Source organism: Pararge aegeria, chromosome 4, assembly GCF_905163445.1.
Source record: "Pararge aegeria chromosome 4, ilParAegt1.1, whole genome shotgun sequence".
NCBI lineage: Eukaryota > Metazoa > Arthropoda > Insecta > Lepidoptera > Nymphalidae > Pararge > Pararge aegeria.
In genome coordinates this window covers 15,567,228-15,592,008 of record NC_053183.1, presented here as the reverse complement: position 1 = coordinate 15,592,008, position 24,781 = coordinate 15,567,228, and the positions used below count along the sequence as shown (strand labels likewise).

General features: G+C 38.8%; 2 protein-coding genes across 5 annotated transcripts in view; one reads left to right on the top strand and one right to left on the bottom strand.

Moving 5' to 3' along the window:
• Nucleotides 1-1,719: 1,719 nt before the first annotated feature.
• LOC120623327 (pre-mRNA 3'-end-processing factor FIP1) lies at nucleotides 1,720-7,510 on the top strand. Its single transcript, XM_039889292.1, has 9 exons — nucleotides 1,720-1,863; nucleotides 2,327-2,569; nucleotides 3,193-3,373; nucleotides 3,804-3,944; nucleotides 5,138-5,226; nucleotides 5,951-6,086; nucleotides 6,400-6,725; nucleotides 6,915-6,976; nucleotides 7,243-7,510. The coding sequence occupies exons 1-9, from the start codon at nucleotides 1,720-1,722 to the stop codon at nucleotides 7,409-7,411; spliced, it is 1,491 nt and encodes a 496-aa protein (XP_039745226.1). The 3' UTR covers nucleotides 7,412-7,510.
• A 3,100-nt stretch (nucleotides 7,511-10,610) lies between these two features.
• The window catches only part of LOC120623404 (maternal protein pumilio), a 106,672-nt gene continuing 92,501 nt past the window's right edge, over nucleotides 10,611-24,781 (bottom strand). For 3 of the 4 annotated variants that reach the window (XM_039889419.1, XM_039889420.1, XM_039889421.1), the window contains 9 exons: nucleotides 23,755-24,268; nucleotides 21,600-21,783; nucleotides 20,707-20,807; nucleotides 15,757-15,961; nucleotides 14,255-14,423; nucleotides 13,109-13,267; nucleotides 12,571-12,765; nucleotides 12,022-12,227; nucleotides 11,718-11,946 (listed from right to left, as the gene is read on the bottom strand). In XM_039889419.1, coding sequence (XP_039745353.1) covers nucleotides 11,718-11,946; nucleotides 12,022-12,227; nucleotides 12,571-12,765; nucleotides 13,109-13,267; nucleotides 14,255-14,423; nucleotides 15,757-15,961; nucleotides 20,707-20,807; nucleotides 21,600-21,783; nucleotides 23,755-24,268 — 1,962 coding nt within the window. Of the gene's footprint in view, nucleotides 11,947-12,021; nucleotides 12,228-12,570; nucleotides 12,766-13,108; nucleotides 13,268-14,254; nucleotides 14,424-15,756; nucleotides 15,962-20,706; nucleotides 20,808-21,599; nucleotides 21,784-23,754; nucleotides 24,269-24,781 lie in introns of all 4 variants that reach the window. The other variant, XM_039889418.1, reaches the window with a different exon arrangement.

Genomic DNA, 24,781 nt, shown 5'->3' with positions numbered 1-24,781 from the left:
TATTACACTCATGAAATACACACACCCCGCTGTTGCTTAGTCAAGAATCGGTATCGTAATGTTTGATTTCCAAGACCCTAATAGGTTCTGAGGGTAGGGTATGCAGTGCCTTTAAGCGTCTATGCAGTGCACGCCATGAGTTGCAATGAAGTATGAGGTCTTCACTAAATCTCAACTCATGGTAACCAAATCAAATCTCAACATGCAATGAAAATAATTAGAAGTAAAAATTTAGAGGTCGGACATGGGTTGTTAATAATGAATATAAGTAAAAATTCAAAAAAAAATTAATTATTCAAATTTAAAAATTCAGGCGCTTCAACCAACAATGACCGTGACTGCCCAACGATTGTCGGATCAGGTGCGATCATTTAATGGACGAAATCATCAAGACGAGAAAATGGACTGAAACTACCGGAAACACATTATGAAAGATGGCACTCTAGACATATGTCGAGCGTGTCATCGTCCTGGGGAGTCCCTCAGGCATATAATTTCCGGGTGTTCTCATCTTGCTAACGGCGAATACTTGCACAGACATAATCAAGTTGCCGGGATAGTTCATCAACAACTTGCTCTTCGGTTTGGCCTTATCGATTTTGAGATGCCTTACTATAGGTACGACCCAGCGTCAGTTCTTGAAAATAGCAGTGCATTGCTCTACTGGGATCGAACGATTATCACTGACAGATATATTACAGCTAATAGACCTGATATAGTGCTAGTCGATCGATCAGTGCGCCGTGCAATAATTGTTGACATAACTATTCCACATGACGATAATCTGGTGAAAGCTGAAAAGGAAAAAGTATCTAAATACTTGGACCTTGCTCACGAGATTACCGCCATGTGGAGTGTTGAGTCGACCGTTGTTGTTCCGATAGTCGTTTCAGTCAATGGTCTTCTCGCGAAAAGCTTCGACCAACATCTCAAGAAGCTTTCGCTTGGTTGTTGGATCAAGGGTCGGATACAGAAGGCAGTAGTCCTTGAAACGGCGCGTATTGTGAGGAGGTTTCTCACTCTGGAGCCCTGACCACCGGTTGCTTGGGCATTCAAAAGCCCCGCAAGCGGAGGGTGGAAGTTTTTTTTTTTTTATAAATTTTTAATAGTGTTTTTTTAATTTATTCTTAAGCATTGTTAATAATAAAAAAAAAAAAATAATAATAATAATAAATGATAGACAATATAATTATGCAAGTTTCCTAAGGATGAAATGATGTAGAGCAAATCGATGAAATGCATTAATAAACCCAATTTGATCACTCTTTATTCCAGTCGTAATCGTATTGAGTATCTTACTTACCGTCAACATACCTACGGAAATAAACTATGCAAAATAATCAAGCTATGTTTTTTCAGATTCGGTCCAGATGTTCCAAGGATTCGTAAAAAAAACAGAAAAATTGACCAACCGTTTTTAGATTTTATTTGACAAATCTAATCGACTGCCACATCACTAGCACGATCGAACTGTGTGACAACCTACCTACGTGATTATTAAGAAAAAAACGTTGTACTAGTGTCTCTTTCTGATCTAGCCCATAATTAAAGAGTACAAAAAAAGCATTTCATTGCCATTTTAGTCCTGCTTCCATTAATTGGTCCTAGCGAGTTTAAAACTCAGATAAAATAATATTTTGCTTTATGTTATCTGTGTATTGTGGACCTGTTTACTAAAGGGTGTCAACTGTCAACCGAACGTCAATTTGTCAAACAAAAATGGCAGACGCTGATGTAGAAACTACTCCCGGGGACGAAAATGATGATAATTGGCTTTATGGAGAATCAACTGCTGATCGGATTGAGGGAGATACATCTAACGACAAAGCTCAGCTACAACCAAGCGCTGACGACGGAGCCGCAGTAAGTTCCAGAGTGTTTAGCGTATCCCGCATGCAACTTACAGGTTTTTTATGCAAGCTACAACGAAAGCTTTAATTTAGCCGACGATTCGTCCGAAAGTTCCACCATAAGATACGTAGGTATCCGTCTTTTATAAAGCCAATAAATTTATACCAATAATTCAATACTAAACCATAGTCATAATACAAAAACAATGCTCAATTTATACTTCAGACTATTTGATCCAGAATCATTATCTGTTTGATTGGTTAAAAGGTAAAAAGGCAACCTTTTACGTATTATAAATTACTTTAAAGTGGGTTTTACGATATAAAATTATAAAAAAATCATACCTTTATTGAAGTTAAACCAAAATTATTAGTTATTGATTATAAACAAGAATGATGTGGAATACGAAATAATAAATCATACTCAATATAATTATTTGTCTTTCTAAAGCTCTATAAAATTATTTTACTTCCAGGATGCAGAGGACAAAGAGCAGGAGGAAGGTGAAGGTGAAGGTGAAGGTGGAGAGGGGAATGATGATTCCCACTTTAATGATGTGCACTTTGGTGAAGTGGGCCGCGACAACGCGGAGCCAGCTAACGGGGATGCTGATAGCCAGGACAATGGAGACTCCGACTCTGATGATAGTGATGATATTAAAGTTACTATTGGCGAAATTAAGTCTGGACCACAGGCATATACTGGTATGAATATAAAGGTGAGAACTCTCTGCAAAAATGGAATAACACAGTCATTAATTCAGTGCACAAATCTTAAAATATCGCTCTTAATCATTAATCTTAATATAAAGATCCCAAGCTTGTGGCTGTATGAGTGGTAGTTCCCAGGTTTAGATAATTTGAGATTCATGATTTGTACATTTTTCTAGTGTGTTCTATTTAGTTCCCGACCCCCTAATGTGACAAAGATGTTCTGCCAAGCTATATACTATTCTAGTAAAACTGAATTCTGCAACATAGATACTTAATTGGTATATTATAAATACATGTAATACATAAGTATAAATTGTTGTAATATGGGTTTAATATAACTGCCATACGCCTCTTAAATTACCTAGCACATCTTTGACAGCATAATTTCTTACCTTCAGGTGATACTGGACTACTACCACCATACACCATATTTCTGCTGAAGGCAAATTCTACGAAGTAGAAGCCGGCAATAAACTCAGCAGATTAGTCTTTTACAACAAAATTTTAAAATACATATTCAGAATTTTTCTACAGATATTGCTATCTATTTTCCATAGAAATCATAGATCACCTGCACAATGCTGCAATGAAAAAGCAGTAATTAACAATATTTTCATTCTATTTTTAGCGAGGCGTAGGCCTTGTAGCAACAGGTGGTGAGAAACCTAGTCCGGGACCAGCTGCTGGCGGCAAGGTGACACTGGAGGACCTAGAAGGGCCAGGCAGCATCAATGGAGTGCCAGCTCTTGAGTTCAACATTGATACCATTGAGGATAAGCCATGGAACAAGCCTGGTGCTGATATATCAGGTAATATTATGATACTGAGCTACTGAACACTGTCATTTGATTTCAATTTCATTCTGCTTTGGGACTGTGGGTTCAATTCCCAAGGCTGTGGATTTGATTTCCACAACTGCAACTAGAAATTTTTTGGTGTGATGTACATGAATGATTTTCAGTGTCTGGGTGTTTATATGTACATTATTAGTATGTAAGTATATTATTCATCTGTCATCTCAATACCCATAACACAAGCTAACGCTTACTTTGGGGCTAGATTGCAATGTGTGTACTGTTGTAGTATATTTATTTATTTATTACCTTTCCTTCTTAACTTTATTTTAATGACGTGAAAGTATTCATTTTTAAAATAGTAATTAGAAAGCGTGTCTTAAAGAAGGACTAGTGCACCTTCTGATATTCTCTTTCGCTTTATATGTAAAATGGTTGGTTCTAGATTACTTCAACTATGGCTTCAACGAGGTGACGTGGAGCGCGTACTGCGACCGGCAGCGGCGCATGCGCGTCAGCGAAGCGGGCGTGAATATGCACGCACCGCCGCCACGTGCGCCGCCGCCCGAGCCGCGCCGTCTGCAGGGTATGTGTGCGCACGAAGACTTACTTAAATTAGAAAACTTGAGAGGTCCAGCATATACACAGGCTTCAGGCTCGAGACATAATTAAAAGGCTGAATACAATGTAATGAAATACCAAAAATTAAAAAATCATCAAAAGCCTTTAACAGTTCACTGCTGGACTAAAGGCCTCTCCCAAACGGGATAGTTTGCCCGTAAACACCACGCTGGGCAGACGGGTTGGTTATCACATAAGATGGTTGCAGTCGCACAGACAACGCTGCTGCCCGTGCTCCGTTAATATCCCCTTGGTCGCCTGATAATTATTGTATTCTGATCCACACATCAAATAACAAATAATAAAAAAAAAGATATAGTTCCGTATTTAAAATCATCGAAAGAAGTGTGCCACAGGTCAGTATAATGGGTCAGTTTTTGTTTGTCGCACAACTAGTACTGTCCAACTTAAATCTCGCGTACTGTTGCAACCATCGAACTCAGATGGATGCTCAGAGAACAACAAAGAAAGTTATAGGCCTGATATATCCCTACTACTTACTAATATTATAAATCTGAATGTAAGATTTTATCGACTTTAAATTTTGCTTTTCTGTGAACTTCTTGGACTGAGACAGAGGAGACCGTCTTCATTTTGCCTAGTTTGATCATAAACCCATTACAGCTCCGTGAATGCGCGGGTCACCTCTCAGAACGAGACGGATTTAGGCCGTAGTCCACCACGCTGGCCAAGTGCACATTGGCAGAACTTTCAGGAATGCAGGTTTCCTCGCTATGTTTTCCTTCACCGGTTAAGCAAGTGATATTTAATAGCTTACATCAAAAACGCACAAATCTTCGCAATATTAGAGGTGTGGGGATCTTACTCAGTCTCGCCGAAAAGGAGGCCGAAATGTTCATCGCTCGGACTGGTGATAATCTTTCATTGGTTTCAAATAAAGTGATAACCTTTTTTAAATATTGTATAAAAGCAGGAAAGTACTTTGTGGAATTTCATGATATATTATGAAAATTAAGCTCAATTTACTATACTCCGCGAAAAGCAGGAGAATGTGTCTGTCTTTCTTCAATCCTTATACTACCAAACAGATCTTCGGCGATGTACCCTCTACGGAAGTTTCGCTCCGAAACCGGAGCATCCTGAGGAGATGTTGACTTTACAATGACTAATTGTTGTTGTGATAACCTTTTGTTTTAGGCCCTCCAATGATGAGGCATGAGGATATGAGTGGACCACCAGGAATGCAGAACAATAACAGCTATCAAGCTCGAGAAAACACGATACAGGTACGAAAAGGTTTATCGCCATTAGACACTAATTTTCTTCCACAAATTTGACTATGAAATTTTATAGTGCTTTGAAATGTAGAGACGGCGATGATTGATTGAATGAATGCGAAGGCCGTTTTGATGTTCATCAAACCTGTTTTAACCATCTAACCCAGTGCTTCCCAATTAAGGCGCCGCGGCGGCCTTGGCGCCGTATTACAGAGGTGTACAGCGAAGCTCCTTCTGCACTGTTTTTAGAAAACTTTTCATAAAAAACGTGTACCACGAACTAGTACGAGTAAAAAGAAACTCAATTAGTTACAATGGCCAAATTTGTATACCACACAGGTTACTCAAATTTTGAGGAACTGTGGTACCACATAGGACTGCCAATGTGTAAAAAAAAATTAGAACCAACCACATGGACAGTTTTCACAAGCCAGTCGTTTAAAGTCCACCATATAAATAAATTTAAAAGTTGTCAGCCCATGCCGAAGAAAGTGTTCAACAGATGCATCTAACTACTCGCGTATTAACGAATGGGGCTGAAATCATGGCATAGACGTCATTTGTATATGGCTTCCCGCACACATTTAATTTTATTGTCAATAAAAATATAAACAGTATTTTATCAATACTTTAACTATTTTTGACAATAATTTTGGCCTGTGTGTTGGTAGCTTGTGGATAGCCAGTCTCGTGGTGATAATAAAGGTCAGTGCTTACGCCTGTCTGGCCGCAGGTGATGACGGCCGAGCGGCGCGAGTACGGGCGCGTGCACACGCGAGACGCGCCCCCTCCAGACTACTTCACTGCGCCGCCGCCGCCCGAGCACGCGTACTACCCGCCACAGCACGCGCCCTACGAGGAAACTTGGGGTGAGCTCCGACAATATTTAATACAGTAGATTATTGTTGCTACCATTTTCTCGTATTATTTTTTTCCCCTATTTTTATAAAACTCCAACTGACCTTGGCTAAAACTTTATCATCATTAATACTTGGTATTTATTTTTGACTACTTTTGAATTTTGTTTACAATAAAGAATTTCTTCTTCTTTTTAATAGAATATGTGTGAATTGCTATTTATTTTACAGAATTAAATATTTTATAGGGGCAAGGAAAATGATGTTAATATATAATTTTATTATATATTAATAAATAATTTTCCAGTTACACTTTTATTTTAAGCTCACCCGGAGCAAAACAATTGGGCGCCGACTGAAATTAAAGAGCTCACGCCCGGTCCTATGGGTCCTCCTATGGGGCCTCCTATGGGTCCGCCAATGGCAATGCAAGCGCCAGTAGGACCACCGCACGCCATGCCACCGGTTCACGTCATGGGGTCGTCATACGCGCCTCCTTATCGCTCGCATTTACCACCACATCTACACGAAAGAGAGCGCGACCGAGAAAGGGAAAGAGATAGAGACCGGGAAAGAGACAAAGAACGCGATAGAGATAGACTGAGAGAGCGCGACGACAGGGACCGGAGAGAGAGGGACAGAAGAGAAGAGGTAGGATTAGTTTAATCTTAGTTGTTTTTTTATTATTATTATTGTATAGTTACTGAATTTATTATTACATATTGCATTAATTGGTAATTTATTTTTGTAAAACTGGAGATTCGAACTAAAGCAATTGTTCCATATGTTGTTTAAGTTACAGAACATATAAAATATTAATTATGTACTTTTTTGTTTAAGGAGGAGAGAGACAGAGAGCGCGATCGTTCTCGTTCTATTAAACCCGACAGAATAAGAGAGAAGTAAGTTTTTCTTTGTTAAATCTCATCTTGAAACTCGCCGGCGACTACACTCGGTCTTGGCCATCATATAATGCTCTAACCCACCGGAGGTTATTGTTGAGTGCACCTTATTAACCTGAAGGTATTATACCATAGTTCCTCCCAGATAAGCTGTAGCCCTACAGACTTGCCAACTGCGGATTTGTATACCTCACACGCCTTTCAAAATTATGAAGAGCTTTTAGTTTTTAGTTAATCGTATGTTTTACTTTAAAAAAAAATTCCAGGTCGTACAGGCGTGAACGATCACGATCAAGGTCGAGACGCCATAAGTCGCGTTCGCGATCGCCGCGACAACGCGACCGCTCCAGAGACCGCGAGAGGTCGCGTGACCGCGAGCGCATCATCAAGCCGAAACAAACAAAGGAACCGAAAGAGAAGGACGAAGAAAAATAAACACGGGCCTTAAGTTGCGATAACTGCGCTTTATGTAGTGATAAGAATTTTTGATTTGAACAGTGTTTCCGATTATAAAATAAATATTTTAAACACAAATTGGTATTTTCTGTATTTACGTTTTTATATATTTTATAGTCATAATTGACAGACTAAGTAAATGGCCCCCCCTGATAGAAAGTGGAACCATCGCCTGTAAACAGAAAAACGTCGCAGGGCTTGCAAGGTACACATCCTCGTGCCGCCCTGTGTCATCAACCTGCGGCATAGATGTGCCTGTAAGTTTCCGCCCGTAAAAATGAAAGCTTACGTTTTGACGATCCGTACAATGATCGCGGCCCTGTGAACGGGTTTAGTGGGTTTGAAACACATCCTGTTTCAGAGCAATCTTTAAACATTGCTTTTAAAATATTTTTAATGAGACCGATGAACTTTTACAAAATACTTTGAATAATCCCGGTTAGGGAGAGTGGCCTCAGTAAGAAAAAGCTTATCGTACAAAGATCTCGATGTGAATGGGATGCTTCTGAGACTAGAGCCACTAGGCTCTTAGTAATTAAGAACTGGAAAAACTACTAAGTAGTATATAAGAAAGTCTCCAGCTGCTAGAGCGCTGTATTTTGTCAAGCATATCAGCCATACGGACACAGCTAAGCCGTCAACAATGTCACACTTACGGTCTTAAGTAGCAGTAGACAATCTTTATAATAAGGAAAACATGACTTCTTACAGAGCACTATCCCACCTATAACAACTTCTGTTAAGTCGGAATACAGTATCTGATACAAATTTACGTTGCATACGCCGGGACGCTTATAGGACAAATATAACTTGTCATGATCTCTAAGTCACCATTCTAGTTGTTTTAAATGACAATCAATACCAACAAATCTTTGAAAAACACTACGATTAATGTCAGCACGCGAATTATGATTGGAAATTGCGATTGATAATTGGTTGGATAAAGAAGTTTCTATGCACTGTTTGCCAAAATTAAAAAAGTAATCATAGAACTTTAAGTGTTTCTGTGAGTTCTGCTCTCCAGCCGCGTTCTAACCATTCTTTTCATTAGAAAAAAAAAATGCAATACCAACAAACAAATTATTAGAATGGGAGAATCAAACATAGTTCTACAGATCCATTAGGATGTCTTTTATGGGCTTAGTATGAGAAATACACAAGTCTTGTGTAGGTTTCGGTGAAGTAAAAAGTTGTATTATTTTTTAAGAAATTAAAAAAATGTACCTGTTGTTCGCCAATTATATTTTGATTTCGCCACAGAAACAATTTGCACACAATTTGAGCTCATATTTAACAATATTTACTTTAATTTATAAGAAAACAAACCAGTAAAATGCACTATTCAACTCAAAAAAACAATAATAAACTCCTAACTACTAATCAATAATCATGAATCTGTCAAGTGTCAACTAGTTGTAACACAAATAATAACACGCGTTAAGTTGTTTCAATTCGCTCGCTGGTCATCTTCACTAACTTCAACTCGCAATCTGGCATTTGATTATGGAGTCCATACATTTGATCTCCATACTAAATTATTAAATAATCTAGATTGTCTCTGCTAAATAGATTTAAATTTCTATGAGAGCAGTAAAATAAAAGCCCCATATAAGCAAATGAGTGTGAGCGAGACAAAGCGTGACCTCCGATCGCGTACGAAGACAGGCGAAGAGCGCGATAGTATGGAGGGTAGAGGTAAGGAGAGTCATCTTATATGGGAGAAAAGTTGAAAAAGTGTCCAGTTGTTGCGCTAAATAACAGTTCAAAAATCCTCCACAATGGCTGGTGGATGCACATGGTATGGTATGAATGTAGCAATCGTAGATGAATTGAAGTATGCAGAGTTAAAAAATTTAATGTCATCATCGACTAAAGTAGTCAATTATTGAGAATTTCAACAACTTACGTTGTACAAAATATTGTAGTAAATATAACCTTACAGATTTATTATAACCGAACGTGCGTTTAGAGTGATTTTATTTCGTAAACAGTAAATAGTACGGTATTTATATTTGGCGCTTCTTTTAAGAGTTACCCTGATACAAATGTGGCGCCATCCTAATTTAATACATTTTGACGACACTTTTTCATATACACAGATGACTCTCCTTACCTCTCCCTCCATACGCGATAGTGATAGTTGGGCTGGTTGCTACCACAGAGTCTACCTGCCAGAGTAACGTAGTGCTTGCAGTAACGTAGACAAAGAGTATTTACATTATTGAGCAAAAGTTAAAACTTTGTATTTATATCCTCATTGCTATCAAGTTTTAACTATTTTGTTATTTTCATTTCGGAATAGTGGAGAAAATTTTAAGAGATATTTATTGTAACGCAAGCCCGGCTTTTCAGCTTGTATGGTAGTACCGCCACTGTAACAATGCATGGCATACGTTGCGTACACTGACCTTAATTATACTATAGGTTGCGTGCGTACATGAGACCAGTCTGCCTTTCGCTTAACTCTTGGAGTACATCTTCACCGATGTTCTTCGAAGGACTGTCGCTAAAGAACGTTAGTTTGTATACTCTGTGGTCGGTAGGCTTCATAGAATTAGTACATTCATACTTTTGCCGTAGCGTTGCGATGCAATAAGTGAGAAACTAATTTTTGTAGTCTTCGCCTGCTGTTTAGACACTTCAAACTCCGCTTGTTCCTGCAGTAGTTGCCTACTTTTCGAACCTATACATAATATATATTAAACATACTATAATATAGTTTATACCGGTGTGATATTTTATTTAGTCTTCACTCAATTTGTGATTTTGATGAACACGAGCTAACGGAGATTCCTTTGGGGATCATGCTATAGCTCAGGAATCCTGGTGGACGAAATTAAATTGTCATATCCGAACAGTTACTTAATCGTTTCCTTACGTATTAGATTTACGGATTCCTAACAATGTAGTGCATTTACCCATACACCAACTTTTGTTGCATGTTAGGAGTGAGTTTTTGAGGAAGAATAGCGGGGGAAGTTTGCTGAAGTTTGTTAAAAAACTTCCTCGCGTCTAGCATTCAACCAACCACAAGATGCAGCGATTGCGATTCAAGCAAGTCTTGTAATTAGTGGCATTTATATAAACCGACCTGGATGGTTGGCAAACGACCGGTGACGACTTTATGACTTTAAGCCGTGTGCCCTAATCGAGGGGTACACACAATAAAACGACAAAATCTTTGTAATATTATTACAGAAATGCTTTATTAATTAATGTCTAATTAGATGGATCATCATATAAATGTTATCTAGTACAACCTACGCGACGAGGCGGCCGGAGCCGCGATCGCACGCCGCACGTCGCCACTCTCGCCGCCCCGCCTCATTCCATCACATACAGGTTTTACAAATCATCATTTTGTTAACATTTTTGTACAGCCATATACAATAATTTTATTTTCAATTACATCTAGACGTAAAAAATCTGAGGTGTCGTAGGAAACTATGCTTCCTATAAATTAATTACAGAGGGGGAATGAGTAGCAGCTACGCTTGTGACGTGCAACCGGCAAGGCAGACCTCGGAGCTCGGACTGCACCGCACAGCTCTACAATCATCACTATAACCTACACAACTAAAGCATCGCCCGCTCGGCTCTACTAATAACTTAAGTTACACAGTTACATTAAAATATACAAAAATATCATTTTCACAAAATTATAATCAAACTATACACTCCGGCGCTAAAATATTCGATAAGCTATGTACGATTTTAAGCCGGTTTTAAACTTAAACGAGAGCTCGACTTGAACACTACAACATAAAATTAACATAATCACGACTATAGTGCCGATTGTCTAGAACTGCCCGCGGCATTATTCATCACTTCGAAGATTCAAGGTCCCCCCTAGCCCAGCTAATATTAAATCTACAACGAGCTAAATTACGGAAACGCACGGGTTATCCGACCGCAGCCTTCCTTCGATTCATAAATTACACGAGAATGAGAGACGTTCAAATATTTATACATAGATTCATACGAACAACGAATAATACTAGAACACTTAGTAGCTATAGACGCAGCGGTCGCGGGTCACGGTGACACGACGGTGGAGCACGGTGACGCGACGGCGGGGCACTTTCGGCGTCGACGCTGTACAACTATGGTTTCAGTAATCGAATCTGTACATCAGTCTGCCGCTATATGTACAGGCCGGGCTGCCGAGGCGGCGAGCTATCGGTAAAAATGTACAATCGAAATATTCACACAATTTATAATAGGCGGGGGACACCCGCACCGTCGCATCAGCCTTCCCCGCGGACGTTAATACTCAGTACGCCGACTACAAGACGGCAGGCGGCGGCGGCCCGATGGGGCCCAGCTCGGGCGCCTTCATGAAGAACTTCTCCAGCTTGGCGATGATGTGCTTGCCGTACGTGTACTTGCGCAGCGAGCCGATGTGCGGCCGGATCTTGTGCATCAGAACCTTGCGCTGCGTCGGCTCCGCCACGTCGATCATCTTCTGCACCACGTAGTTCGCGTACTGGTCCTTCATCATCACGTGCAGGGCGCTGCAACAGAGGAGCGCGTTAGCACCTAGCGGGCGGTGGGTGCGCCGAGGCCACGGCAATGAAGGCGACACTCACTTGTCGTTGAAGCCGCACAGCTCGTCGATGAGCAGCGCGCGCTCGTTGCGCGTCGCGTGCGAGACGCACTTCTCCACCACGTTGGACGCGAACTTGTGCTGCGACAGCTGCAGCACCTTGCCGCGCACGCCCGCCACCAGCCGCGACCGGTCCTCCGCCGCACCGTGCTCCAGCACGTGCTGCACCACGTAGTTGCCGTACTGGTCCTACACAGGGCGCGCGTTAGTGGCACACGACACAGGAGGCGCAGTACTCTTAGTACACGATTTGCATGATGACCGCTATCGAGGAATCGTTTTCGTGTGTACTCTTTATCGTCAAGTAACATGGAACTAATTCCACTCGTTTAAGAGTCGCAAATTCTAAGCACTTCTGAATTTTGTTATTTAAAGTTCTGTCAAAAGTCTGAGCTAAAGAATTGTAGGCAAATTTGTGCTTTAATGTCATGCAAAAAAGTTACATGATACTTCGATGTTCAGAGGCGACTGCTCGATTGAAAATCTTGTACTAAGGCTACAGCACCGCAGTGGTGTGCTCAGACGCACTCACCTGTATGAGTTGGTCGGTGTGCGCGTGCAGCTCGCCGAGCACGGGCGCCGTCTGCTCGGGCGTGCAGTGCTCGAGAATGCGCTGGATCACGCGGCAGCCGTACGGGTGCGTCGACAGCGCGTACACTTGCCCCGCGAACGCGTTTATTATGAACTGCAGTGCATTAGGCTCTACACATTCTATACATTTTTGTACCTGAAAATAAACAATGTGCCAAATTACCTGAAATTATCAAGTTTATTAGTGAAATCTGATAATGCAGCAAATATGAGTTTCGCCTAATTTTTTTCCCCCGTCGAACATATTCTTCCTCCCCCAATGAAATAGATTTTATTTCAGAAGTATTAAAACGAGAACTATCGCGAAGTTTCGCATCATTGCTGCAAATAAATGCGCTAGCTAAAAACTGAATTGTTGACGCTTTTCTAGATTCTAATTAATATCCGGTACTCCACTCGCGATCGTGGATATTGATGGGGTCTAAAAGAGTGCACCACGGCCGAGCACTATCGCGCACTGTACGTAACGGGACACTCACTACATGGTTTCCGTTCTGGTCCTTGACGCACTTGAGCACGTGTCCGTCCAGCTCGCGCACCACCTCCTGCTGCTGCTCGGCGGGGATGGACTCCAGCGCCTTCTGTATCACGCGGCAGCCGTACATCTGCAGCGCCAGCGCCAGCACGTGTCCGCGCACCTGCGCACATACACGTTACACTACACACGCACACTTACACGCCCGCACACACATCCGGGCACCAATTCTGCTATTACTATTTTATGTGTCGGTGGTCTATCAATAAGAAGTAGTAATGAAAAAATAAACTAACAACGTTTGTTAATATTAAACAGTTCAACAATCAAGTTGAGTTATTTTTTCGTAATTAATAATTTTAAGAAAAAAGGCGTGCAGTGCTTATCGCAACCATGCTTCAAACAAACTTCTTTAGACCATTTGCTACACATAACATTTTAATAATAATAAACGTTATATATCGACATTGACACTACATGAGGCTACAGCCTGGTTAGCTTCTTCGACATCCTGTGGATGGTCTCAAAAGGGCCTGACGGCTATTCAAGTCAACTTATAGGTGATCGTGCAGTATCCTTAGTATAAAGCAATAGCTTATAAATATTTATCGCTTATATTCAGGACGGCTAGCATGAGCAGAAGACAATTTCCGAAAATTCCAATTCCAAAACTAGGCATGTGTCTAAATTAGAACTGGTGTTTCTTGATTGCAAAGTTAGACAACATGGAGTCTAGGGGAACTTAAGTTTTGAAATCTTATGTTTAAGCGTGAAAGTAGTTAATGATACTCTGATTCTTTATCAAATGTATTTTTTTCTTAGATAGCGTGTATTTAAATAATTTACAATAACATAAAAAATCCATGGCAATCTAACTTTGTATATAGAATTATCCTAAACAGAAAACCGCCAGTCAATCATAATCAATACGTATAGTTAATTAGTTTTACTTTAAGTATTCATTATTTTGTGAAAGTAAGAATTATTAATTAACATTGTGCAATGGGTAGCTTCGGTTCACTGAAGCATACACAATGCCTCATACGCCTTATATAAGAATGTAATACAAACATATATATTACAGTTATATCACTATTTGTTAAATAATTGATTGTCAAGTTATGGTTATATACATGAAATATCATCTTACCTTTTGCGCTAACGTTGTTTTCTGTTCCGGCGTGCCGAATTCAAAGAATTTCTGAATTACATAATTTCCAAATACATCTGTCATTAGGCTATATGCTGATCCGATTATTTCATTGAATACCATTTGTTTTTCTTGACTTGTTGCTCTTTCTAGTTTTTGTTGAATAAACCTGCAATAAGAAAAGATGTATGAAAAAATTACAGTTCAAAGTACACCTCACACAACACACAAACAACACTACTCACACAGCAGTGTTGCAATACAAATAATGAACAGCCTACTAAACGATTCGCGCAAGTTTTGTAAATATAAAAATCTTTATGAAGCTGATCGACTTAAGAATTTGAGAACAAATACCAGACCAGTTGTTATATCCAAGCTATTGCTAGCCATGTAACCTCATTAACATGTTTTAATGCAATTAAGATAAAACCTACGTACCTATTGATTTTTATATTATCGATAGGCATAATTAGGATTATAACCTCGTAAGCATTCACATTATTAAACTCTTTAATAAAAAAACTGTGATATCTTTCATTGTAAAGCGATATTCATTTACTTTGGCAGTTTATCGAGTATAGTGTAAACACAGAACTGTTCACTACATTGTCGTAGATAAATGTTAATACATTAGAAACTAGTTCCAATATACCAATTATTAATAATTATTTATTCACCATATGATTATTGCGATTAATCTTAAATTAATGGAAACTTGTGGGAAGTTACACAGGTTAAAATCCTGTACAGACATTATTGAATTACCTAAGCTTTTAAATTCGGTATTTCAGTATTCGGTTAAGATCGTGGATAAAGTCCTCTCATTATCTTTGAAGAGATGTGAGGTATGGGTGGGTACACTAGGAGAGAGTATTAAAAATTCAGAGGATTCGTATCGATTCCGTACACGTGGCCCCCGCTTAAACATTAAATATAACTCAAATACAAAAGCAGGGCTAGCATAGACAGGAGACAATTTTTTATCCTAATATATATATATATATATATATAATTCTTATCATATTTATGAAATTGACTTGTCCACCAGCAAACGTACGGCAACAGCGAAAAGGAGAAGTGCACACTGTTTTATATTACACGTATACCCATATGCCCTGGCTCAGAGTGGATATAACAGTGAAAGAAAATAAAAAAAAAAATCATTTCTCTGCGGAATAAATGACTCCTGCCGATGCTTGCCGCGCTAAATTGTAGTTTAATCTTCACATTTACATTTTAGGAATCTTTTAAACCCTATTAAATGAATATATTAAAAAAAATTGCTTATACTGCTACAATCTGCAAAATTAAAGACGCTTTGGTCTCATATATAAAGTTTATAAGTTTTGCGGGGATCACGACCTTGGGTCTATAATGTGTATAAATTTTAATTTAGCCGAATCCGTCCAGCAGTGTATGCGTGTGCTTGAGTAAATAACATCCAAACATCTTGAAACATCACACTGATGGATTACAAAATAAATAAAAATAAACTTGACCTTGACCCGTGCTGATCCTGTGAGAATTCGACGATGTGGTTGGCCAGGTCTCGTAGTTGCAGGTTGGGGAAGCGGTTGTTGCGGAAGTCCTCCAGGAGTCGCGATCGGCCTGCGGCTGGCTTGTCGCCCGGTACCAGCGTGCCTACCGACCCAACGCCCACGCCGACGCCGACGCCCACTCCACCAACGCCACCACCCACTAATTCTGTAAAACGAAACATTTATCCAATTAAAAAAAGGCCAATGATATTGTATTGGAGGTAGAGTTTTATATAATTTTCCAGAGTTCAAATTCTCAATTGCATCGTAAGGCAACATTTTACAATTTTATCCGTGAAAATTGGGAGTATTAGGGCCTGTTCTCTATAAATATAGAAACCAGGCCCCTATCTACACTTAAAATTGTGTCTCAAGAGTCGGTCAATGACCAAAAGTACGAATGAATATCAAAGAACCAAAAGATTTATTTTCGAAGTCAGTTTTATTTGTGCTTGATTTATCGTTCCATGATTTAAAGGAGGTTCAGACTACTTTAAAATGCATTTGTTTAGTTCAAGATATATATACAATGTGTAAATTAATTAAAATAGAAATATTACTTTACAGGCTTTATAGGTACGTTATGTACTATCTCTAAAACGTGACTTTTCTGTGAAATCGAATACCTAATAGTTTTTGAGCAAACTGCCATAGTTTTTACAGAAAATATAAATATCAGATATAGCCCAATATATGTCACTTTATTAGGTAAGCGTTGCAGAGCGTAGGTACTATGCGCGTGTCGAGCTTTTATCTTCAGTAGTCATAAGTAAACACAAAGGTTGTTTTGAATTCGTTTGTATGGAAAAATGATTTAATGATTTTATAGGGTGATTCCTTATGAAATATACTAATGCTTCCTTCAATATTATTTCGTAATTCTGTTACACGTTGTATATATTACTATTTAATTATATTTACGTAATAAATAATAGAGTAAGTCAGCGATAAATGCTCAAAAAGATTATTATTTAGTGACGATTTTTTAAACGGGCGCTCCATGAACCAATTTCTTTTTAACTCACAATGATAGTCTCATTGTGAGTTAAAAAGAACTTTGATAAGATCTTCTATTTTGGTTCATGTGGCGCATCTACCTACCTACCTACCTACCCTATAAGGAAAATATATACTTTGCGCGCATCAATTGCCCTATATGCCGCAAATATTTCAAAAATCTAAAAATTTCCCTTATTAACCTACCCCTTTTTTCTGTCATCGACCACTTAAACACAATTGCCTTAGCAGATTGGGACCTGGTATGAAATATATAAATAGATCAGTAAATTAGTCACTATGAACACATATATGTTTTTCATGTACATATAACATTTCCTTAACCAAGCTTTGGCCTATTTTTAGTAAGCTTAACTTATTTACAGTACCAATTTGTTAATTTCAATGTAAGTATTTTGTCTGCCAAATTGTAAAAAAACTACTAAACCAAACATTTCCAGGTTTAAGAGAAATAGAAAAGATACATTGTCCCCTAAACACACGCAAAATGTACACGCAACTGTACTATACCCATAACGTCGTGGGAAAAACACGCTGTCGAGAAATTCTATAACTTTGAATACAAAACGAGTCTATTCGACCTAAACATGTTTCGAAGGATTGTCAATTTTATTTTTATAATATAATTCATTTTCGAAAACGTACTAGTTTTCGAAAATGAATTATTATATTATTACCTTCTTTTCAAATAGATGTTGCCGCGGCCTTGTCTACCGTTACCGTACCGTACCGTGTAACCTTTATAAACCGTTATTGCCTACATTGGTAAAAAAAAAAAAAACAAGGTGGTGTCCGGACCTAATATCGATAACAAACCAATTGTCCTGCTCCGATTTGAATATTAGTACAGTACATTTGACTTTTTGTAGTTATTGTACATAGAGAAGTTCTGAATCATCAGGTAGATGATTCAGAGTACCTATACCTATAGTAGATCTATCTCACGAAGACAAAAGCAAAACGCAAAAGTGGTTGCTGTTTATTCACATGATTCAAATTGTTTTTTATTATCCGGTGATAGCCTACTGGTTAGAACTTTGGCTTCACATACGGACGGATTTTATTAACAAATCATTTAATATTATGATCGAAACAAAACAAGAGTCGTAAAAGAATTATATATTAATAGTTACTTAGATATATTGCATTGTTGCATCATTGTAGAGACATAGGTACTTATTTTCCATTTTCTAAGCCAAGAGAAATAAGTAACTTGATGTTAATGATTTTAAAGTTGACGTCATTTTAAGGCTAGCGAAAACGTTGATTTCACAGAGCTCATTACATTACATTACATTACAAAATTTCGCTACCTTTAGTTTAACTAGAACGCACATTTTGTTTGGGGAAACACCAACGTGGATGTTTGACTACGAATCACGACCTAGGTTCGTTTTTCGAGACGCGTCCAAAATAGTTAGAATGTTGCGTTTTTTTTAATCCACTACAAATTAGACCTTGCCTTGAAGATGGTAACGGGCTAACCTGTTAGGGGTGTGGCAGTTAAATTAAACTCATATCTCATAATCGGGTTCCACGCGACAACGTACCGAAACGGTTAGTCGCTTAGCGGCACGCCTTTAAGTTTAAGGTAATGTTTGTCTTTGTCGTCAATGTATGGATTTATGGATCGACATACATTACCATTGGCGTACAATCAATGTAGTAGATATGCTTGGTATTCGAATAGACAGTGGGCACAGCGCAATTTAGATAGTGATAATATTTGCTCCTCCTACCTTTACCGACTATTGAGTAACTTGGAAATTATGATATACCAAGGATATAATCAATTTAGGGATTCAGGTAAAAGGGTTCAGACTAAAAGTAGTTAGTAAAACTTTTTAAAATAGGATTATTTCTATTGCGTTGAAACAGAAACTTCATACTTTTACATAACCTACAGTATTTATTTATTAATACTCTACAAAAAATAAGCTAAGTAGCGATCCCTGTCAGGCACCCTTACGGACGGATTACGAAAACTAAAAAGAAAAAAAAAACTGCGCACACTATTGTTAACAGACATACTATGTAGATATCAATGTTCAATTTTAACATTAACTATACTTTTACATAACCTACAGTATTTATTTATTAATACTCTACAAAAAATAAGCTAAGTAGCGATCCCTGTCAGGCACCCTTACGGACGGATTACGAAAACTAAAAAGAAAAAAAAAACTGCGCACACTATTGTTAACAGACATACTATGTAGATATCAATGTTCAATTTTAACATTAACTATAACTCGACCCCTTTTTAACAATTAGGTTTTATAGACAGACAGACAAATAAACAATCCTACAACAATTTCTCATTTTTAAAGGATGGGGCAACATCATCCTGCCAACTCGTTACCGGCTCACTACTGGGCATGGGTCACCTCACAGAATGTGAAGGGTTTAGACCGTAGTCCACCACACTGGTCGTGTGCGGATTGATTTGATGTCTTTACACGCCTTTGAAATCATTATGGAGAACTCTCAGGTTTCCTCACGATGTTTTCCTTCACTGTTGAAGCAAGTGTTATTTTATTAACTTAAAACGCACATAACTTAGAAAAGTTAAAGGTGCTGGAATTCGAACTCTGCCCCCCGAAAGTGGAGCTGATGTGTCCAAACCACAAGGCTATCACCGCTTCCCCACTGGGGTAGAACAGCATGGCATAGGGCATCAAAGCATAAAAATGACTTATGAAGAGTGCTTTATTAAATTTTATTATTGCAGAAGTTCTACACATTAAACAATGTTGATAGATTTCATTTAATACGCCAATCACAGAGTTATTTTGCCAGAAATCTTTTGTATTTTCACTGATATGTATTTTCTGAGGCAGTTGTTTACGTAACACCGTACCTAATGCCTACGTCCGTTTAGGTACCTAAATATTGCAACATAGAATAACGGCAGGGAGACGTAAAACTACTACACATATAAGGGAATAAAGTGTTCGACGTTTTTTTGTTGTAACATAATAATTTGTAAACTTAGTACAGACTGATATCTTTACTTATATTATAAATGTATTTGTTTGTCCTTCCTTTACGCCTTAGCAACCACTACTTGATTTTTGGCATAAGTTAGTTAAAAGTACTGAGAGTAACATATAGGTACTTGCTTTTAATCCAAGGAAAACCAACGGTTCCAACGGGATTTGTAAAAAATCGGAATGAACGCTGACGAAGAACTAGCATGCAGCTAGTTATAAAATAAAAGGATGCCCGTTTCTTTCCTTGATTTAAATGTGATTTTTGTTTAAACTGTTTGCCATTAAATATTCAAATATCACTTTATAAAATTGGGCATAGTATGCCCGGAAAAGAGACCAATGACAGTATAACTACATTAATAATGAAAGCGCGTTAAGAAAGATCGTCGGTTTAAGACTAGATTTGACGAGGAGTTCGAGTAACATAGGCGAAAACACATTCGCGTCGAATTGTTCGTAGCACTTTTTGTAAGAGTCGGTCGAATAAAAAATAGAGGAAAGCAGCTAGATTTTAAATGTACAATGGTGAATCAAAACTAGGATTGCGGGAATTTGTCCCGAATTTCATAGTACTCGTTCCCGTTTACAAAGCCTCAGGGGTAGTTTCAATGTTCATGTATATTTTTTATATTGAAAATGTTCTGTTATAAAAATAGTAACAACAGTGCAATATTGTCAAAAAATAAGTTTTCGTTGGCATGTTTAAATTAATAACCTGGTTATTCCAGATACAAACTATAAAAATATTAGCAATTTTATACGTAATATAGGATAGCATTCGCCAAATAGGTAAGTATCTAGGCATTACGGGGCAACTCTGTATAATTTTATCGTCAATAACAAGTAAGTGTCAAACGGTTTGTGAATAGCTGTAAATACATCGATCTAATGCCGTACCAACCTGAGATAGTTCCGACCCCACTAAGTTTGCTCAATAACGATGATGATGATCCGAACATTCCACCATTCGATGTTAAGCCCTGCGCTAAATTGCTGACGGTTCTGCAAAATAAATAAACAACTGTTCGTATCATGAAGTACGCGCGTAATCCACGCAGCCATGTTGTACACGTAGGTGCATTATATTAGAATTTATAATGAGGAATGTTAAATTAAATGTGCATGCAGAAATGAAGATGTAATTAACATCAGATCAACTGTACACGAGTAGTAGTAAAGTGATTAGGCAGTCTTGTACAATGAACTTTACAAAGCTATTTACAAAGTTACACAGAATATAGGTACGTCACACGCAACACGCACGACACACCATTCCAAAATATGGCACATCATAAATAAAAGCAATTGTAAACACATAAAATACTGTGTGCGTATACGAAAATGAATTTTTACATTTGTTTTCTATTTTTTTGCATCTATCTCATTCAAAGATGGTGACCATCTTAAGATTAAATATTGGTGTCCGCTGCGCTCTACCTAGGTATCACTCTACCTAGAAACGTGGCAAATCAATATCGTATTTTGCATTGAGAATTTGTAGTGATGTTGAAATCATACCATTAACCAAACAAAACTTTTAGCCGACTACTGAGTGAATGTATTATAAAAAATAAGTAGTTAAGTTTATTTAATGAATCAACTGAAATCAAGTATTCGCCGCATTAAACTAGTATTTGATACCGGCGGTATCAAATACAGGAACGCAGTGAAGACATATCATTAATCTTAGGATTAAAAGATGTATATTTTTTTTTGCCACGTTGTGAACGTCCTAACTGGGCGTGAGTGCGGCGTGCGTGCGGCGCGGACGTGGCTCGTCGGACGTGTCGGCACCTGTATTTGGCAGTCTCGGCACCGGGCGCGGCGGACACGGGGCGCAGGCCCACCGGGCCCAGCGCGGCGCCGAGCGGCGGCGACAGCGGCGAGGGCCCCCACTTGCGCGCGTACTCCTGCAGCGCGCCCGCGGGCCCGCCTCCGAACTCCAGCGAGTCGCGCCGCGCGGCTACCGCACCGCCGCCTGGAACAACATACCTCCGCGCTCCACTCTCCGCTCTGCTCTCCGCTCTCCTCATCCGCCGCCCTCCGACAGTGGCTCACGCGCTCATCTCTGTACACCGCGTATGTACAAATTTGAACGTCCTCTATATGTGATTCGACAATTTGCTATATACACATCAATAAACTTGTTCATTTGAGAGCAGGTAAAATGAACACTTTCAATACGGGAACAGCTAAATTAACAGTTCTATTATTTTTTGTACAGGTCGTTAATAATTTATTGATTGAGCGCTTATTACATATCTAGTGCTCTAAGAAAAAAATTGGCTAGCTACGGAATACTTTTTCAAAATCATTCCATTTTAATGAGCCTTCGAAAAATAACTACTCATCAAATATAAAATTCGATGTTACGGTTAACGATGTAATTTAATACTACATACCTACCTTACTGAGTATTAATAATAAAAATATATGAAAAACTATGATTTAAACCGGTACTTTAGTACTCAAGTACCTATTGTACTTGAGTACTTGCAAAATTATAAGCCATTAATAAAGCATTGTTATATATTTTATGTACAAAATATGACTGACCGACTGTTAAGAGTGAGCATGCGTATACATAATTTTAGTAAGGAAAATAAAAAAAAATGTAAATTTTTGCCTACTGTAGGGTGACCGCATATGGAGTCTTAAACAACACAACTTAACGAGAGCAGATCCATTCTGTCACCACTACAAGAAACATTACTAAATACCTTTGAATTTTTCTATACAAAAGATTTAACATTTGCAGCTAATTTCAAATGTCCTCATATTATAATAATATATTTCAAAGTAACAAAATTCTAATTTGATGGAAATGACATCGAAAAACGTGGTATTATTTTATACTACATAATAGCAAAATACAACTAGGCGAGACTTAGAATAACATCTAAATATTCATGCGCTCCTACACGATATCCTCAAACCAGTATCATAACGTATGCTAAATAAAATCTTTGCCTTTGGAACTACTTCTTTATTTTATGTAAGTTTAGAATTTTGTATATATATCTTCAACAACGATGGATAAGGGTAAAAAAAAAAATTGCTAATGAAACGGAGAGAGAATATTACACCCTAAGCGGGTGTGTTTAACCACTTGATCACTTCAAATAACAACAAAAACGGAAAAACATTATTTTAAATACGCTTTACTATTGCAATAAAAATATATAATTTACAATTTCTAACTGAAATTCCGCGAGGTAATTTGAGAGGCTGCTTGAAGCTGAAATTTAGGAAGGTGGTTCTGCGTTACCTAACCTTGAAAACTATAGTAACCGGTTTCTGATTCGTGAAAGTTAATAATTTTGGGTAATCAACTTGTCTACCAAATATATAATGCACGGTATTGTATAAAATAAGGGTGCTGTAAGTTTTTGAAATACACAGTTTGTTTCAACATATCTTTCTACAACTTCAATGGTGGAACCATTAATACTTGCCTTTAAAACATTCTTCATTTATTTAAATGTTTTGTTTTTAGATAAAATTTAAAGTAGTTATAAGATATACAATAATACCTAAGCATTCTTGTATCACAAGTGACTTACGAAAATTTAGATACAAATGTCATGGATTTTTTTCTTATCATAAGGCAAGGTTTTAAATAATGTACATATTTTTTGTACAAAAATCATATTTTATGGATATAAAACTTATAAAACCGATAAAAATAATTAATTCAATGATTTCCTATACTATTGCACATACGCATGTACTTCAGATCCGTTAATATTGAAACTATTGTTCCAGTTAAGAATGCAGAATGTTATAACGGAGATTAAGAAGAGCTAATTATGTTGCATCAATAAACAATTTGCAATAACCATGACATAAGTGCAACCCGCCGTTCGCAATAGTGTGTGGGTGCAGCTGTTGTCGTGTAAATGTGTGTGTGTGTGTTGTAATGTCCGTGTGGATGCGCGAGGGGACTTACCGGGTTGCGGTTGCTGCTGCTGCGGTTGCGCGGAGGCGGGCGTGGCAGCAGGGTGCGCGGGCGCCGGCGGGTACTGCCTCGGCGCAAGTACGCCGCCCGGGGACACGAGCCTCAGCGGCGTGCCATTGCGGCCGCCCATCACAAGCGAGCCGGGGTCGTAGTAGGGGATCACATACTGGCCCTGGCCGTTCACTTGCTGCTCGCCCTGCTGCGGCGTGAGCGGCCTGCGCGGCTGCTGCGCCTGCTGCTGCGCCGGCTGCGCCACCAGGCCGGGGTACACGCCCCACGGCGCCGCCACTCCGTAGTAGGGCGGCACGCCCGCTATGAGCGCACTCACGTAGGGCGCACCCTCTTGCCCCGCGTTGATGACATACGGCGTCTGTGTGAAGGCCTGCTGCGCGGCCAGTTGTTGTTGCAGCTGGAACTGTTGCTGCTGCTGCTGCTGGAGCAGCTGCAGCTGTGCCGCCGCCGCCTGCCCGCCGGCCGCCGCGGCTTGTTGTGACCGAAAGAGCTGCTGTAACAATAGGAGAACACGAATTTAGGTTTTTTATCGCATACGTTTAAAGAACAGGAACTTTAGATTACTCTCATGTAACTATAGTGATTTGAAATCAGGACCTCTTGATCTTATGCTATTTCTAGAGAAGATTCTGTAATTCAATGTTTTGTTTGTATTCAACTGATGATCAAACTTAATAACAACTAAAGTAAATAAAAGTATAAGGACTTTAGGTACTTTTGCTTCAAAAATTCTAATTCGTAGTCGGATTGCTAAGTGTGAGGTTCGCGTGGCCGAACGAGGTAAGCTGTTGTTGTAGAGAGTCCGGTAGTAGGAAACTGTATGTTTAATTAATAGAGAAACGTATCGCTTATTGTTTTTTACCCGTGGTTGCAGCGCTCGAGGGCTGTTCTCTGCGAAGCGCGCTAATTAACACAATCGTTTAAAAACTTAATAACAAGCCGCATCGCTGTCCGATGTTTCTACCGGCTACCGGGATTTTCTATTTTAATTTTACAAAAAAGTGTT